We start from the raw sequence: 20,578 nt of genomic DNA on the forward strand, positions 1-20,578 counted from the left end.
AACAACCGCAACGTCATTGCCAAGAGGATGACGACACAAGAATTGGATACCTGAACCTTGGGCAATACCACATTCATATTCCAGAACATAGGGTGCTTGGGTGGCAAAGGGAAGAGGGAGAGGTGTTAGAACTAAGGATATTTTTTACCATTAAAACTTTTTGAGGGGTGTAAAATTCATATTGGGAGGTGCAAGATACAAATTCCTCTTCGGTGACAACGCACTAAGTTCAGAGAAGTTTGAACCAATGTTTACGGCCCAAATAAATATCAAAATAGCCTTTGTCCACAAGAATATATTAACATTTAAATGTTAATATATTTCTCATGATAAAGTTAAAAGGATAAAATGATAAAGCCTGGAAAATAAAAAAAAAATTACATGCAAATTATTTAATAACAATCAAATTAAACTCCTTGCTCACGATTAATCAAATTTGTAATTAGAAACCGGTTTATTCATATTTACAAAATTTGAATTTAATAAATTTATTTGAAAAAAGTGTTTTTAATAAAAAAGCTGATAAATGATTGGTTGTATAATCGTGATTATATAGATATTTTTATGATATATCTTTAATTAGGAGTATAAGAAAATTAGTTAAATTCAATTATTTTTTTTATAAAAGAATGATTGATGGAATTCCGAATGAAATAGGTATTATCCAATACAATTTGGTAAGAATTCTACAAATATAATTTTGTAAGATATTGTAAGAAATATAATTTACAATATTTTTATTTGTATTTATTTGTAAAAGGGAAATGATTACTTAAGATAAGTGCATAAGGCTTCAGAGAAAGTAGTTAAAATGATACGTAAATGGAAAACGATGCAATAATAAGAAGAGAAATATAGAAAGCAGGATCAGCAAATAGTGTTCGACATATATGTGTAGAGGCAGCAAATATATCATATCAGTGCATAATTGCAGTGATCAGTTTTAAATTTATTTGTTAAATATCATAGCAAAGAATGGAATGTTCATCCAAGTGAGCAATATTTCCATCCTTTCGGTAACCCACATGATCCCAAAAAAACCAAAATAAAAGGGCGATTAAATTAAGAAGAAAACAAACACTTATGCTATATTAATGCTTGTCCTTAATCATTATTAGTAGTTATTAACTCATGTTGTTGTTGTTGTTGTTGTTGTTGCGTACGTGCATGATTCAAGTCAAGCCATGGACCAAGTAACGCGCTCTTCGCCAGAGTCAAGCCCCAGCGCGTCCCACACGGCCTGTGAACCATCCACGATGTTGTTACGGCACGGAGGTTGATCCGCGTGTTCCTTGTCGCACCCGTGGACGGAGTCGCACTGGTCTACCACCTTCGCCGTCACGCTCCTCCCGTTCCCGGCGGTGATTGTTATCAACTTCAAACACCGTGACCCGTTGTCGAACCACCCCGTGGAGAGTGCCACCACGAGCTCCGAGTTGTCGTGGAATTGCTCGTCGCACTGCGACCGGTCCCCTCCGTCGCCGCCTTCGGTGAAATCGTTCCGCGTCAGGATGGCGTCCGTCGAGGAAGATACCGGCGGAGAGCACTGGTACTGATCGTACTCTCCGGTTGCACAGGTCAGGGTGCCGGATTTCTGACAGCTTCCATCGTCGTTGAGGGTGTTGCATAACGCAATCTTGAGAAGGAAAGTGAAAGCTAGAAACACAAGACTTGCAGTGTAGGCCAATGGAAATACTTAGAATAGAGAAGTTTTTGTTTTGTGAATATGGTGAAAACCCCATGTATTTCGTTCCCTTAAATATAAAATTCAGAATTTGTTTTATAAAATTTTAAATACTTTTTTTTTTCCTGAAGATTAAAACATGTTACTTTATTATTCGAACCTAGTTTCAGATCAATTTAAACCCAATGATAATTTTTTTTACATTAGTTTTACATCTAATTCATATAAATGTAACTTTTTTTTTAAAATTATATATATAATTGATGTAAAAAATAATATAGTTTAGATATCTCGATCTTACTTTGGGTCAAACAATAACAGGTTTTAAATTTATAAGGACAAAAAATATTAGACATTTTGTAGTAAAATATTTTAAACATTTTTATATTTATAAAGATAAAAAAATATAACTTAACCGTAAAATAAAATAGTCTCCATTTTGGAAAAGAAAAATATTTCATAAACACCATAATTCTATATCACACCTGGATTGAGAGAAAAAAGAATATCCCTATGCAAAATTTATGATATGATAAAAAAAGAAAAATAAAAAAATGAAAAATATTTGTAATGTGTTTAAAATAAATAAATATCTCTTTGCAAAATTCGTTCTCGCTAGATTCAAACAAAAAGAAAAGTCTTACACGTGCAAGACTTCATAAAGTCTTTACGTCAAGTACGCTAGTATTTGTCTTGTTCCAAGTATGGATACACCTGCAAGGCTTCATAAAGTCTTTTAAGTCATGCACGCTAGTATTTGTCTTGTTCCAAGTATGGATTCAGTTTTACGTTGTCGTTAGCGACATCCGGAACTAATTATTTCGTTAGTTTGTTAATTTACAAGCTTATAACTCATTTGATTGACTACAAGAAAAGTTATCACCCACGGACTATGGAACATATTTCGAATGTCTAAATTAACGACGGAATGAATTTCATGAGAAAATACATGAATTAATGACGAAATTTATTCACAGGTAAATTTTCCATCAAAACGTAAACATTACCACTAAATTTTTATTTATTGATTTAATTCTATCAAAAATTTAAATATTACCGATGAAGTCTCTTTCTATTATACCCAAAATATTAAAAGATTGCAACCCTAACTAGGGACTCAAACTTCTTTTGGTGATTTTAAGAAGAATTTTATCAATGTATAATTTGCTTATAAATGTGTTCCTAAAATATAAAAATATAAAATTTAGTTCTTGAAAGTATAAAAGGTGCGACAAATATATTCTATCGTTAATTTTCATTTGTTATCGTTAATAGCCTATATGACACAGATGAACAAATTTGTCACTGAAATGATTGTCAATATAGATTGCCAGCATAGAGACATATTTATCATAATATTTTTTGACTTTTCGTTCTTCTACTCCGCTGACAGATGCATTGCTCAAAAATGAAAATATAAAATTTAATCCCCAAAAATATAAAAAGTACGACAAATATATCCAAATGTTAATAATAGATTGTGACTAATGATTATTATTATTATTATGTATTTATAATTTAGTACTCCTATTCGTTTAGTACTTATGCAATATATTTTATAAATTGCCTTTTAATATATATATATATATATATATATTTTAATTTTCTTGTCAAACCTTAATCTTTGCTGTTAAAAAAATTTTATCTTATATCTTATAATTTTATGAAATTTCTATTAAATTTCTCATTTTAATCTTTAAGATTATTCCATATCCCAATTCTAATTTAAGTACCCTTATATTTAGATTGGAAATAATATGTCGAGAGTTTTGAGTAGAAAAAACATAACCAGCTGCAAGATCAAATTTATTTATTTTAGAAAAAGAATTTAATCAACTATTTTTTTAAAAAAAAAGTTTCAAAAAATTTAAACTAGATAAAGCTAAAGTGAAATTTTTAAAACAAGTCTCACAAAATTTAATCAATTGAGTTACCATTTAAAAAAAATGAAAGTATTTTATTTCTTGAAATTTTTTGTTTCTTCAATTAATTATTAATCTTTATTACATATTCTTCCACAATATGTCAAATGGAATACAAGGTCGCTGCAACCTCTAAATCAACGAGATATACAACTCTACGTCCCAAAGGCAAGTAATAAACCTCTGTACTAGTTTTTTTTGTTTGTTTTGAAGTTAACATTTGTATTAGTTTGAGCATTATTGTATTTTTTATTTAAATTTATTTGGGTTCTTTATTTATTAGTAACTATTTTGCATTTCATTCATATTATGTATAATATATATACATTTTTTTGATTAAGAAAAAAGATTTATAATTCCACTTTAGTTCTATCTAGTTTAAATTTTGAGAGACTTTTTTTTTTAAAAAAAAAAATAGTTGACTATATTATTTTTAAAAAATAAATAAATGAATAAATTTGATCACGCGGCTGGTTGTGTTTTTTCTACTCAAAACACTCAACATATTATTTTCAATCTAAATATAAGAGTATTTAAGTTGGAATTGAGATATAAAATAATTTTAAAGACACTGGCTTAGTGAGTTCATCCCTAAAATGCAGAAAATGAAGAACTTCATGAACTCGCTTAGCGCGATAGGTGCGCTTAGCGAGTTCATTAGAAAACCTAGAAATTCAAAGAAAATCATGAACTCGCTCAGCGCAAAAGCCTCGCTAAGCGAGTACATAAAAAAATCCAGAAAGTGGGGCTCAAAAGGCTCAACTCTTTAAGCCACAATACAGGCTTAGAAATTTAAAACCAAGCCAATTTCCTACAACTTTAAACATGCAAAACACACTACAAGCCCTAACTAATTACACAAAATGAATAAATCAAAGCACTAGATACAACAATCAAAGCATATGAACACAAACTTAAAACAAGCATACCAACTCAAAGATTTTGCCTTCTACCCTAAGGTTGTGCAGAAATTAAAATGATAGAAAACATACCTGGACTGTGTGTAGAGAATGAGAAGAGACAATGCAGAGAATGAAAGTGAATAGGAGGATGGAAAGGTGCAGTAATATAAATCAAAGCACAAAAGTAACTGCCCTAGGGCAGTTATGTTTTTGCTTGCAGTTACGAGTTACTCGCTCAGCGGGTCCTCAGAGGTAATTCAAAATTCAAATTGTTTTAGATATATACTTGCGCTTAGCGCGACGGACTTGCTCAACGCAATTATCAAAAGTTCCCTACCTGAAAGGTTTTTGGGCTTAGTGCAAAATTGACACGCTTAGCGAGATCAGCATGTGTGATTGGTCTGCAACTTTCGCTAAGCGAATCATGGCGCGTTCAATGAATTGAGTGGGAATGAGTGCAATGGAGGGGGGTGCTTAGCACATGAGCACGCTCAGTGCAATTTCCATCACAAAGAAGCTTTTAGGCTTAACGAGCTAGAGGTGCTCATCCCAATCAGAGTGAAGGTTCACACAAAGAGACGTTTTTGCACTCAATGCATTGGCACGCTGAGTAAGGAGACTTTGGCTGCTTAGCGAGGTGTGTCTCACTAAGCTATGGGGGATCTGGTGTTATGTGGGGTCTTGCATGCTTAGCGGGAGTATGTGGGCGCTTAGCGAGAATATGTCTCGCTTAGCACATTAATTGTCTGCGCTTAGTGCGTGGTTGCGCGCCTAGCGAGATGGGGTATACTGATCTTAACATATTCTTATCCTACCCCAAATTCCAGACTCCATGCATGCAATGTACGAACACTAATTTCTACAATTAATTACTACCCAACTCTATTACACTAGATTCATTAAACTACTTAAAGAAGTTACACTAACATAATAAAACACACACAAAAAACAAAGATTGAAAGAGTTTAGAAAGTTGGGTTGCTTCCTAGTAAGCGCTTCTTTAACATCACTAGCTTGACAGTTAGCACCCTCTAAGGGTCTTGTAAGTGCAGGATGGTGGTTAGCCTCTCAACGTTGCCATGATACAATTTTAATCTTTGACCATTCACCACCCAACTTCTCTCAGGAGTATCTGAATTTGGATCCATCAATTCCATTGCTCCATGGGGCTTCACCTCCTTGATAGTGAAAGGTACAAACCATTTGTACTTCAATTTACCTGGAAATAGCTTGAGTCTTGAATTAAAGAGAAAAACTCTTTGGCCTGGTTGGAAATTCTTCTTCAACAGCTTCTTGTCATGGTAGGCTTTCAACTTCTGCTTGTACAACTTGGAGGATTCATAAGCATTGAGCCTCATCTCTTCTAGCTCTAAAAGTTGTAGATTCCTCTTCTCCCCAGATAGGACTTCATCAAAATCAAGAAATTTTAGAGCCCAATATGCCTTGTGTTCCATCTCTACTAGTAAGTGACATGTTTTCCCATAGACCATTTGAAAGGGGAATAGTCCTATGGGAGTTTTAAAAGCGGTCTAGTAGGCCCACAAGGCATCATCTAATTTGATGGCATAGTCCTTCCCTGTAGACGCCATAGTCTTCTACAAGATCTTCTTTAATTCTCTATTAGACACCTCATCTTGACCATTTGTTTGAGGATGATAAGGCGATGCTACCTTATGTGTAACATTGTAGTGCCCCAATACTTTTTGCAGTTGAACATTGTAGAAATGTGAACCTCCATCACTAATCAAGACTCTTGGCACCCCAAAGCGAGAAAATATGTTCTTCTTCAGGAACCTAACAACAGTCTTTGCATCATTCTTCGGAGTAGCAATAGTCTCTACCTATTTGGACACATAATCTACAACCACCAGTATGTATTCATTCCCATAAGATGATAGAAGAGGACCAACAAAGTCAGTACCCCAGCAATCAAAGACTTCCACCTCAATGATATTTTGAAGGGGCATTTCATTCCTTCGTGATATACTCCCGATCCTCTGACATTGGTCACAATGCAACACATGCTTGTGTGCATCTTTGAAAATTAAAGGCTAAAAGAAGCCAGATTGCAAGATTTTTGTTGCTGTCTTATCACAACTATAGTGACCTCCACAAGGGGAGTTATGACAGTGCCACAATATACTTATGGACTTCTCCTTGGTCACACATCTTCTCAGCAAATTGTTAGCTCCAATTTTAAACAAATGAGGGTCATCCTAGACATAGAAACGAGCATCATGTAAGAACTTCTTTCTCTGGTGCCAATTCAAATCCTTGGGTATAATTCCTACAGCCTTATAGTTAGCAAAGTCAGCAAACCATGGTCTCTCATCCACAACTAGCAGTGATTCATCGAGAACTAATCACAAATTTCTAGTTCCTTGTGCATGACTTCTTCATTAATCAATCTTGATAGGTGATCAGCTACAAAATTCTCTGACCCCTTTTTATTTTTGATGACCAGGTCAAACTCTTGAAGCAAAAGAATCCATTTAATCAATCTTGGTTTGGAGTCTGCTTTTGTGAGAAGGTACTTTATGGATGCATGATATGTAAACACAATCACCCTTGATCCAATCGAATACAATCTAAACTTTTCCAATGCATACACAATGGCAAGCATTTCCTTTTCAGTGGTAGCATAATTTAACTGTGCATCATTCAGGACCTTGCTTGCGTAGTAGATGGAGTGAAATACTTTTTCCTTCCGTTGCCCCAAAACTGCACTGACTGTATAATCGTTTGCGTTGCACATCAATTCAAATTCCTTGCTCCAGTCGGGCGCTGTAATCACTAGGGCGGACACCAATCTGGTCTTTAGAGTGTTAAATGTCGTCAAGCATTCTTTGTCAAATTGAAACACAACATCTTTGTTGAGGACATTACTCAATGGTTTTGCAATTTTTGAGAAGTCCTTAATGAAACATTAATAGAAACCCGCATGTCGTAGGAAACTCCTGACTCCTTTTACATTGACCGGTGGAGGCAATTTTTCTATGACATCAATCTTGGCTTTGTCCACTTCAATGCCTTTGACAGAAATCTTATGTCTCAATACTATTCCTTCTTGGACCATAAAATGACATTTCTCCCAATTTAGCACCAAGTTTGTTTCTTCACAATGTTGCAACACCAACTCCAAATTGGTTAGACAACAATCGAATTTTGATCCAAACACTAAAAAATCATCCATAAACACCTCGATGCATTTCTCCACCATATTAGTGAATATTGCCATCATACACCTCTGAAATTTGGTTGAGGCGTTACATAGCCCAAATGGCATCCTTTTATACGCAAATACACCGAATGGACAAGTGAACACAGTCTTTTCTTGGTCATTAGGGTCAACAACAATCTGATTGTACCCTGAATAACCATCCAAAAAGCAATAAAATAATTTTTCAGCTAACCGCTTAAGCATTTGATTCATGAATGGAAGAGGGAAATGGTAATTTCTTGTGGCATCGTTTAACTTTCGATAATCAATGCACATTCGCCAACCCGTGACTGCTCGTGTTGGAATAAGATCATTCTTCTCATTTCTCACCATAGTCATCCCACCTTTCTTAGGAACCACTTGTACATGACTTACCCAAGCATTGTCGGAGATTGGGTAAATGAGCCTTGCCTCCAATAGTTTGAGAACCTCTTTTCGCGCCTCTTCTTTCATCGATGGATTAAGCCTTTGCTGGGGCTGTCTTACTGGCTTATACCCTGCTTCCATCATGATCTTGTGCATACAATATGAAGGGCTAATTCCTTTGAGGTATGATATATGCCATCCAATAGCAGCCCTATGTTTCTTGAGAACTTCTACCAGTTGAAACTCTTCATCAGGAGATAAGGTGTTGTTAATTACTACTGGCTTTGCCTCATCGTTTTCCAGGAAAACATACTTTAAGTGTGCTGGCAAGATCTTTAAATCTACTTTTGGTTTCTCTATTGTAGAATCCTTCTTCAACTCTTCAAAGGCACATTCCTTCGAAGGAATTGTCTTCAATTTGTCCAAGTCCTCCAAACAGGTCCTTAGATTTTTCTCTTCCTCTTTTATTAGATAATCAACAACATTAATCAATGCCTTTTCCAGCGGCGAGTGAGGAGCCATGTATTGCACCACCATATCAACTTCTTGTTCAACTGTTTCCACCTTGAAACATGCCTTGTGATCATTAGGATGCTTGATTACTTCAAATAAATTGAAGGTAACTTTCTGATCATCAACACTTATCTCTAAGTTACTGTTGCCCATGTCAACTACACATTTGGTTGTCAACATGAATAGGTGGCCTAAAATCAATGGAATGTCTGAATCCTCCTCAATATCCATTATAACAAAATCCACATGGAATCTGAATTGGTGAACTTTGACTAGCACATCTTCAACCACATCATAGGGTCTTGTGATAGAGCGATCTGCAAGTTGAAGTGTCATTCTTGTGGGTGAAATCCTTAAATTCCCTATTCACCTGCACATTGAAAGTGGCATTAAATTAATGTTGGCTCCTAAGTCAATTAGTGCCTTTCCCACTGACACAACTCCTATGGAACATGAGATCTATACTCTACGTTGAGTGGAGTACCTAGGCTACAGGAGTACTCTTGATAGACTCACCTATGTGAATGTTGAAGTGGGGGCCGCTTCATATGAAATTTTGGGCAAAAATTTCTAGAGCGTTTACTATACCGGGATAGACGTGCATGGCCTTTAACGCACGGGCTTTATAGAATACACCTATGAAAAGGTTGTGTGTGGTTTGATGTCGGAGATAGAGTTCAAGACTTCGAGTCACTCTAGTAAAATCTGAATCTTACTCACTATGCAAAGGTTCAAGTTGTATGACACCTTTGTTTATGCATAATTTTATGAAATCCTCAAAAATCTTCTTTTCAAATTTCAAGTGGGGGATTGTTAGAACAAAGGAGAATGTGGATGAAAGTTTGAAAAAAAGAAAAGAAAAAAATGCTTCAAGTCCCACGTCGCTCAGGATAAACACTTGAATAGTGTTTCACTCCCTATATATATAGATCTCATTTCTTCATTTTTCTTTGCCCCATTTGAGAAGCATTTCCTCAACTTTTCTTTCTCCCTCTCATATTTCAACCGATGCATTTCCGGCAAAATTCTCCCTCTTTCTTTCTGTCGCTCTAAAAATTTCGGTTGGCTATAAGAGTGACTTTTCTAGTCATATTTTCGGTTGGCTATAATAGTGACTTTTCAAGTCATATTTTTCGGTTGGCTATAATAGTGACTTTTCAAGTCATATTTTTCGGTTGGCTGTTAGAGTGACTTTTCAAGTCATATTTTCGGGTGGCTTTAGAGTGACTTTTCAAGTCATACAAGAGGGTGTAATTCTAGAAAAGGTTCCCTCAGTGCAGTGGGAATCTTATACAGTGATCTGGACTGTTTTATCCTGGGGACGTCGTGGTTGATAGTCTGCTTGCACAATTTTTGGGAGTGCCACGAAACGTCTTAAAGAAAGCGACATTGTCCGTGACTCAGCCAGTAATTTTTTCGGTTTGCCATAAACTATTGTTCCAACAGTTAACAAATAAGTTTATCTAATAGAATGGTAGTAATAAATTTTGTTAATTAAACACATATTCTCTAATATATTTTTGTTATTTTTATAAAAATTATTAAAAAATAAAAAATTATGTAAGTCTAATTTTTCATTCAATGAATCTTTTTTATAATTTTAAATTTTTTATTCAAATTAAAAAATTGAAAAATATGTTAGAAAAAGTATCTTTCTAACACTCTTCCTTTGAATCTTATATATGAGTTTATAGTGTGTCTTTTAAATTTCTATTTAATTCATCATTATTTTTCTATTGTTGTCCTTAATGTATATTTTAATAAATTTTTATTTATTCTACTATTGATCTAATTGATAATAACTTCTAAAAATGTAGTGGCATAATATTCAAAAGATTTTGTTTTTGTTATTTACAACGACTTTATCTATCGGGTATATAAAATTCTCGTACCGTGTATAACGAGTTTGCCTTATGCGAATGGGCTACACTAGTGTTTACACCTGCCGATGCCTGGGTATTTGTTATCATTTAATAGATAACATGTTATAAGATATACTCTTTTGGTTGTGTAGTTATTGTTTAGATGGGGTTGCCTTGGAAGGTTTGCTTTTATCTATATATCCTAATTTTTGGAGGTATTGCTTTTTATGTCTATTGCTACGAAGTATTGTTTTGTCTGGTTTCATCATATTTTTTGTATTTTATCTTTAACTCTAGAAGAAGAGATATATTTAATTAAACTAATTTGCATAAAAAAGATGATGAGATATAAGGGCACATTCTTGATCAAAATGCCTGGGTAAATTTATTTAATGTAACTTATTGATTATAGTGAAATATATGATACATGATTTGATATGTTTTAATTATAATAGTTTAGTATAAGATTATTTTTCTTATTATTAATTATTTAATTTTTTTATTCGGTAAACTTCATTTGTTGTACATAAGAGTATTTGATGTGATCCAATAGTACAACATACAATGGTATATAATTCTGATATAGTATCAGAGTTTAGATTTTTTTGACTGATAAATAATGAAAATTGTGCTCCATTGGATACCTATTGGCCAAACCAGACAAAACAATAAAACTATAGTTTTAATTAAAAAAATACATAAGTTCTTTTAACTTTATTTTTTTCATTTATACTTTTTATAATTGTGCTCTTCTTTTTAAATTTACGTATAAACTAAATAAAAAAATAAAATAAGCATACTAATCAAGAACTGGAAACAGTAAATATAGATTTTCCATTCAACTAAAAATAATGTGTAGATAAACAGATAAATCTTCAATTTCTAAATAAATGATTGAAAGTAAAAATAATTATTTATTAGAAAATCATTTAATTTAACTTAAAATGCTTTTTGCAAACTATATATAAATAGAGAATACTTTTTTTTCCAAAAAATAATCTCAAACTAACACATTATACATATTTATTAAATAAAATTACAATTTCATTTAAAACAGAAAATAAATAAATTTTATAACTATATTTTTTTCATTTATTTCTGTAATAATTATACTTATTTTTTTTTAATTTACTTATCAATTAAATTAAAAGTAAGCATAGTAATCATGAACTGAAAATAGAAAATATAAATTTCAATTGATAAATAAAATTGTAATAGTTAAATAGAACTATAATTTTAATAAAAACAAAAAATACATAGTTTTTTTAATACATTTTTTCATTGTGTCCTTAATAATTATACTTAAAAATATCGAGTTTAGTGTCATTTGAACAAATGATTTGTTATTTCTAACTATATATTTTACATTATGTAAATAATAATAACTTTTATTTTTAAATTTACTTATCAATTAATTTAAAAGTAACATAGTAATCATGAGTTAAAAATAGAAAATATAAATTTTTTTTATATTAAAATAATGGATAGATAGACCGATAAACCTCCAATTTCTTTATAACGATTGTAAATAAAAAGATATACTTATTATTTTTATTAAAAAATTTTCTAATTTAACTAAAAATATATTTTTTAAATTATAAAGTAGAGATTTTTTTTTCAAAAGAATCATCTTAAATCAATACACACATATTTATTAAGGAAAACTACAATTTTAATAAAATAAAATGTATATAAGTTTTTAACTATCTTCCTTATTTTATGATTTTAATAATTATACTTACAAAATATTAAAAATTCGGTGCATTTGATCCACTAATGAATTAAATATTTTATATAAAACATAGATATTAAAATATGGAAATATAACTTGTAGTAGTAGCAATAATAGGACAAAAAGTATTATCATGCATAGAAAATTTCAGAAAGGACATTACCCGAAAATCACTGCTCTATGAGCAGTGAATTAGCACACCAAAGTCTCGTTAGAATTGTTATGTTATAGATTGCTGTTTTTGTCTGATAGCTGCTTAATGTCCAAGAGCACTGTTTTCAGTTCAAGACTTCAAGTTACTTTTGTGTGTGTGTGTAACTTCAGGAACACAAATCTTTCTCCAAATTGCTAATAATTTTCTCTTAAGTGACAGTTATTTTCTGATGAATTTATAGATTTTAATTAAAGAGATGGATATATACTTAACAAATTGGTTTTATTTGTCATTAAAGAGACGAATTTCTCCAAATTGATTTTTTTAATTTATAATAATTTATCTAACTCAAATAATAAGATTGTTCTCATAAAAAATTGTTGTAGTGTCATGAAAATAATAAATGTTACTAATTTGAGGGAAGCAGTCTTTCTCCAAATGGAAAATAATTTTCTCTTGGGTGAATTTTTTTCCTGCTGAATTTTGTTAGATTTTAGATAAAGAGATGGATACTTAACCAACAAATTCATTATCTTTGCATTAATGCCGCCTAGGATCTAACTAGTACAACATTGGTGCGTCTTCAAAAATAGTAATCACACATCGTTTTCGCATATTATAGAAGCTTGAGTTTCAATTAATGATTAGGGATGCAGGATGCTTCATGGCTGCGAGCAGATTATGAAAATCAAGTTCATCACGGAAACCCCATGGATATAGCAAGCAAAGATAAGTGGAAGTTACGTGAGCGCCAAAATGGGCTATATTAATGTTTTTATCCTTGATATATAATTGGTAAATTTCCAAGAGCACTTCTTTCAGTTCAAGTTTTGTTTTCTCGACAATTTAGTAGGTGTGGATAACTTTTTAAGTGGTCCTTCAGTGGTTCACATAGTTTTCACTTTGTTTTACCGGGTAGAGTATGTATATATTAAGCCGTGTAAAATATGTTAAACGCCTGTTATAATAAATAAAATAAAAAATAGAAAATCTTCATACCTTTAGAAATATGAAAAAAAATATTAGATGGGTACTGTGTATACTTTTCTTATACAAATGATTTTCTTTTTGAAGTACGTAGGTTGATTTACAATCCCTATCACAAAAATTCCTAGAGAAACAAACCCACCACGACGCTGCAAAAGAGCTGCGTTTGGGCGTTTTCGTTGAAGGTTTCTGAGGCGAGAAGAAATAGGAAAACACTTGGGTGGTTTGCGCACCATAATGTTAGGCCGTGAATTCTGATATGAGGAGGCATTGGAGTGAACACCACCTTCGGCACTTGAGCTTTGTTTATGCAGCAAATGGGAGGTGCAGGGAATTCCCGTGGAAGGATGTTTGATCTGGTTTACTGAAGCATTAAGATTCGTCCTTCTCTTTTGCATGTTGTTCACCCAAAGTGTTTCTTCTTTCTTCTCTCAACCTTGTTAACTTGTTCAATTGATTGTTTGAAATTGTTGATTAGTTGGGAATTTTATTTCTCTAGTGTTTTGAATTGAACGGGGACTATTAGTGCATGAAAATTAATTTTACGGTAGAAATTTCAAGGACCGGTAAATTAATTTAATTTTAAAAAATGAAAATTAATTAAGCTTTGTTTTTGCAGCAGTACAAGGTATGAATGGTAACCCTGGCAAGTTTATTGGTTGCATTCTGCAATTTAGTTTGTCTTAAGTTGGGTGAAACTTGGTGTCCAATCTTGCGGTGTTTGACGAGTTATAAAATCACGACATATTTGAGTATTTGGTAACTTCAAAAAGAAAAACATTCATATAAGAAAAGTATACACATTATCCATCCAATATTTTTTATTCATATTTCTAAAGTTATTAAGATTTTTTTTACGACTTTAAAGTCGTAAAACCTTTTTTTTTTTTTGAAATCGTAAACCACTTTTTTTAATGTTTAAGTTATTTTATTTTCAAAGTTTATAATTTTTTTATGGTTTATTTTTTTCTAATTTTTTTTAAAATTTTAAAAATTATTTAAATGAATAATAAATAATATTAATTTTACTTATTAATAGTATATTTTTTATGGTTTTATTTTATATGTTATTAATTTATTTTAATATTTTGTTATTTAAAATGTTATAAATTTAGATAATCTATTAATAAAAATACATAATAAAACTAAAAGGAGATACTAAAAATTTGAAACACTTTAATTTAAAAATTGATGACATTTAAATGAAACTTACATATTCTTTTAACTAATAATGAGATGATGTCCTACAACGAGTTCTTATAGATATGTGTCTTGGTCTCTCATCTTGTTGGACTAGATTTGTCTATGTTTGTTGTCCTATTGGTCTACGATCTCTACCTCCTCTTGTTCTAGGATGCTCACGTATAATTGTGTGTTGTTGTTGAAGAACATGATCACCACCGTTGTCATCATCATCATCACCATCATCATCATCCTCCTCATTTTCATGACCTATGTCATGCATTTGAGTAGGTAATGATGGACGATAATAAGAGGTCGATGGTGGTAGATTATATGCAGATGGTGGAGTGTTGAAAGTGGTGACAAATATTTGTGAGGGGCCATAAAAAAACATTTGAGGCAGAAGGGACTTGAAATGAGTATTGATGCATATATGATGAGAATCCCACTAGTTGAAAACTTTGTTGACATCCTTGAAACACATATCCAGAGAAAGCTGCTGATTGATATTGTGTTTGTGATGGATCATGTTGGGACATAAATCCAGGAACATGCGCTGGAGGTACATTGGGTTCTGCATATGATTGAAGTTGGTGATGACCAGAATACTACTGTGATTCAAATTTACAAAGTTAGAAATAATAATGAATAATAATATCAATAATTTTTTTAAAATGTAAATTAAACTTACAACCTCAGTAGATAGTACTCCTTCACGCGATATATATCGTCTAGTTCGACGTATATACCATTGCATGTTTTCTGAATTTTCATGCAAAAGACATTGGTCCATTTCACCTTGAACAATATAATCATTCTAATGATTCCATTTGGAAATCCAGTGACGATGATGGTGAGGCCAAAAAATATTTGTTCTCCTTCGCATATCTATGTGTAGGAGTTGATCTAGGTTTGACGGGTCATCTGGAATAATTTGTCACAATCCAAATTGTCTCATGACCCTGTCTATTGGATGCCATTTCACAATTGCAAAATATATGAGAGGAACTTTTGCCCGAACATTCATTGATACCTCAACATCATTAATTAATGACCTTATTTCTAGTGTGTCATAAGGAGTTCACAAGAACTGCAACACATACATTATTATTATCACATATTTATAATTGAATAAGAAACATAAAAAAATATACTCAAAATTAAGAAATGAACCTCAATAATATGTAGTCTATCAAATATGATGTGTATCAATCTCATTGAATTGGTGGGAATATTTGTTTTGGTCCTTGGATGAGACCACCTTCTTGCAAGAGGAAATCCGAGTCCTTCTTGTGCTTCTTTCATGGATAGGTGATCTATCTTTGGGGTAATACATTTAATGTGGTCTCACGCCCATGACTGTAGCAACAACAAACATCCATCAATTTCTATTTGGTCCAGCTTCACAACCCGATCTAGAGCTCGGAAAAGGGATGCTAATACTGTTGCACCCCAACTATAATGACTTGCCTCAGTTAAATTTGATAATAAAAAGAGATACATAAAATGAAATTTTGCACCTAATGTATCTGGCCTCAAATAATTGCCTATGAGCATCATGATATGAGCTCTAACATGTTGTGCAATGAAAACATCATTAGCATCAACAGGAAGTTGCTGAAAATTTTGCCGCAACCAACTTAGATAAATCATTTTACCCTTTACATACTTATCAAATGGAGTTTCCCCTAGTAATTCTGACAAGCAACACGTACATCATCAGTGATGATATCGGTTACCGACAATCCATCAATCTTCAAACCCAACTATAGGGCCACATCCTATAAAATAATGGTTGCCTCTCCATGTGGAAAATGAAATGTGTGTCTCGGTTCTCCAACGTTCAATCAACACACTAACCAAATGCTGGTTAATATTAACTTTTCCATCATTTATAACATGATAGAAACCAGCTAAAGTGATTATATTTTTGACCCGACTATCTATCCAATCCAAGTGGATAAAAGCCCAAACAAAATTATACCTCTGATGAATCATTCTCTCTTGGTCTTCCAACACTTGATTTGAGATATGGTTGTCTTGTAAGCGCAACAAGGAGCCATCAATTGGTTCGGGTTGTGCATGTGCCATTGGTTGAAAATGAAGAACAAAACAAAATGGATAGAAAGATCAAAATAAGAATGGAGAAGAATGAAAGTTGGGTGGTGTAAGGTAGTGGTTGACATTTGACACAAGTATTGGTTTTTTTGCCCAAGTATTACCTTCTGATATCTTAACTTGTATAATATTGATGCATCACCTGGAGTCCAATATACATAACTTATAATTGTTTTAGTGGTCCGTGATACAAGTTATTATTGAGTAGCTTTATTTCTGGCCAGATAAGTTATTATTGACTAGCTTTATTTCTAGCAAGATTCGACAGTATCATACACCATTTCATGTAAGAGACCCTATAAGCATGCTTCACGAGATAGGAGCTATGAGTGGCAAGATTCCACTGTATCATACATCATTTTATGTTTTAGTATATTAATGTTTAGTTATTATTAATTTAGGGTTTAGTTAGATGAATTATTATACATGTTAAATTAATTTTGTTTACTCATTATTTTATGTTTTAGTATATTAGTGTTTAGTTATTATTAATTTAGGTTTTTAAAATATTAAATTAGTTGAAGAATTCATTATTTTATGGTAACTATTATTATGTTTACTGATGGTGGATGCAATAGTTAGTATTCATTATTTAAAACATTATTTACTTCGATGTAATTTATAAAAGGAGGTGTCGTTCACACTTATAATTCATATTTACACAATATTGTATCTATTGCATCTAAACAAGCAAGTGGTTCTCTCATTTTGACGTCTTACTTAGAGTGTTATTGATATATTAATAGAAAGTTGTAACAAGTGTTACGATTTCTAACTCAGAAGTCGTAACACCTGTTATAACTTATCCTCTTTAGGTAATTTTTTAAAACTCGTACTCGATTGAAAAATAACGCTTAAAAGTATCCCTTTTTAGTAAAAAAAAGCCATATAATATTTATCAAATTTAATTATGTTAATCATTTTCTTTATTCTACAAATTAAGTTGTTAACAATGAATTTTCAGGTAACATTGTTATTCAAACGATCTCAAATGTGACCAAAGTATTCTACAATCCAAATTTGAGTAAATTAAGTGCATTAAAGATTAGGTATATTCTTTAAATTACATTAAATTGTAATATGTCAATTCAACCAACTCATCATTTACTAACCAGTGTTATTTCCTCCGCTTCTTACCCTTTCAATTACAAGTTAATACAAATTTGGTTTGAAATTGGAGAAAATGTGCAATATGAAGTAACAAGAAGAGTTATTTTCAATTGCAATGAGATTAAATATTACATAGCTATTCCATACATTAAAAGTTCTCTAGATTTTCAATTAACTCATCATTCATTTTAATTAATAGGATACTTTATCATCTTTTCCACCACCATCAAACAAAACTGTTTGAACAACTTTGCTTCAAGGGACCTTATATGCTATTAACAGGAAATCTGGTTACCATACGTGGCAACATCTTCATCAATTGCAACACCACGTATCAAATTTTAAAATTTTAGAATCATCTTATTATGTAATATATATTTTTATGTTTTATTTTTGTTTATCATTATGTGTACCGGACAACTGATTAACTTTTCATCTGTTTCTTTATGTGTATATGTACTAGATTATTAATTAACTCTGAATTTATGTGTTGACCTTATTAGTTTTTTGTGAATTTTACATTTAAAAATAATAATACGAACCAACACGAGTCGTGCATACAGACGGCTTACTTACTAGTATATAATATATTTGTACTTACTAGTATATAATATATCTGTATACAGACATAGATAGATTATATTCTTACTGGCCGTCTCCAATACTAGTTTATGTTATTTGAGTCGACATTTTTATCATTACAAGGCTCATTATTTCATTTGTGCCAATAAGCTAAACTCCAAAAAGCGCACTGATATCAGAGCATTAATGCATTGTGAGGCTTTTTTACTTGTTAGGGTTTTTTTTCAATTGGAATTATTTTTAAATAATTACTCAAAAGAGGATAAATAGTGATAATTGTCACAACTTTTGAGTAGAAGTTGTGACAAAAAGTAATGATACCTGTTATGATTTCGTATTTTTTTAATTAAAGTCATAAAATTATTTACGACTTCAGTTAAATTTTATTTTATGACTTTAAAGTCATAAATAATTTTTTTTTTGTTTTTATGACTTGAAAGTCGTAAAATTTATTTTTTTGGTTTTACGACTTTAAACCTTTTTTTTTAAATGTTAAAGTTTTTTCTTTTTTTAAAAAAACAAGTTTTTATTTCTTTTACATTTTTTTAAATTTTTCCAAATTACAAAAAAAATTATTTATTTAATTGTCAAATAAATAATTTTAATTTTACTTATTAATAGTTTTTATTTAACATGGTGTCTATTTTTTTATGATTTTATTTTATATGTTGTTAATTTATTTTAATGTTTTATTATTTAAAATATATTATATATTTTTAATATTTTTTTATTTAAATTTTTTTGTTTATTTAAAATTTAGGTAATCTATTAATAAAAGTACATGCTAAAATTGAAAACAATATAATACATTAATATAAAATGAACAATACAAATTAAAAAAACATAAAAAATAAAAATTATATCAATCATGTACTTATTTGTATAAACAATTAGTACGATTATGTCCTTTATGTCTACACCGTGGATATTTTTTAGGTCTATTTGAAATTGGTTCATCCATTTCATTGTATATTCATACTAAAATTAAAAACAACATAATACATTAATTTTAGTATGTATTTTTATTAATAGATTATCTAAATTTTAAATAAACAAAAAAATTTAAATAAACAAATATTAAAAATATTTAATATATTTTAAATAATAAAAAATTAAAATAAAATAAAATCATAAAAAATATACACCATATTAAATAAAAACTATTAATAAGTAAAATTAAAATTATTTATTTGATAATTAAATAAATAAATTTTTCTGTAATTTGGAAAAATTAAAAAAAACATAAAAAATTATTTTTTTAAAGAACAAATAACTTTAACGTTTTCTAAAAGAGAAAATTTTACGACTTTAAAGTCATAAATTTTTTTTACGTTTTTAAGTCGGAAGAATAAAAAAAATAAATTGTTATGATTTTAAAGTCATAAAAAAAATAACTTATAACTTTTTTAAAAAAGATGTGAAGTTGTAACACGCGTCACGACACCAGATGCAATTTATTCCTTTTGCATAATTATTTAACAACAACCCAATCGAAAAAATAAAAAAATACCCCTAAACAATAAATAAATAAAAAAAACGGCGTTGTGAAAGGACGAAAGTGAAATATCTGACCATCATTGAGTGCCTTACATTTTTTTTCTTGCTCTGGGCCTCTGAAAGCTACACAAGGTTAACGTCCACCTGCAATTTTGCATATGCCCTATTTCGGGCAGTTACTTCCTGCACCTCTAATTAATTCTTGTATCCCCTTTCGGCTCTAGAATGATGATTCCAAAATGTAATTTACATTCCGGAATACACCTCTTTTTTGGTTTCCTAAATGACCAGTCCAAAAGATAAAAAAACAAATGCATTTCAAAAAGAATGCGAAAACAGTGCAGGAAGCAAGAGTCCGTATCTCATCATCAGTTCACACTTCACATTGTAATTGCCTCCCAGGTTTAGGTTTGTGACATTGTGGGCCGTTTGATTTGTATTTTTATTTTTTGTTTTATTTTTTATTTTTATTTTCTGAAAATTGTTTTCATTTTTAAAAAATTAGAATTTTGAAAATATGTTTGATTTGACTCATTGCTAATTTCAAGAAATAAAAACACTGAAAGAAAATGTATTTTTATATTTGTTTAAATAAATTATAACTAAAAACTTATTTAACTTGGGCCTTCAAGTTAGTTTGGGCCTTCAACAACAATTAGTAGTCTTGGTAGTGCCTCTGCCTCTGGGCCTTCATCTTTCTCCACTTGGGCCTTCAATCATCATCAATGGCAGCTATACAAATGACCA

The 20,578-nt window shown here is 31.0% G+C and overlaps 1 protein-coding gene and 1 pseudogene across 1 annotated transcript; both read right to left on the reverse strand.

Annotated features, from left to right (window-relative positions):
• Nucleotides 1-901: 901 nt before the first annotated feature.
• LOC100791109 (kiwellin) lies at nt 902-5,342 on the reverse strand. Its single transcript, XM_026124686.2, has 2 exons — nt 5,324-5,342; nt 902-1,695 (listed from the first exon to the last, which is right to left on the reverse strand). The coding sequence occupies exons 1-2, from the start codon at nt 5,340-5,342 to the stop codon at nt 1,178-1,180; spliced, it is 537 nt and encodes a 178-aa protein (XP_025980471.1). The 3' UTR covers nt 902-1,177.
• A 197-nt stretch (nt 5,343-5,539) lies between these two features.
• On the reverse strand, nt 5,540-8,943 carry LOC102661003 (uncharacterized protein K02A2.6-like; annotated as a pseudogene).
• Between the last annotated feature and the right edge of the window lie 11,635 nt (nt 8,944-20,578).

The sequence above is a fragment of the Glycine max genome, chromosome 12 (genome assembly GCF_000004515.6).
Source record: "Glycine max cultivar Williams 82 chromosome 12, Glycine_max_v4.0, whole genome shotgun sequence".
NCBI lineage: Eukaryota > Viridiplantae > Streptophyta > Magnoliopsida > Fabales > Fabaceae > Glycine > Glycine max.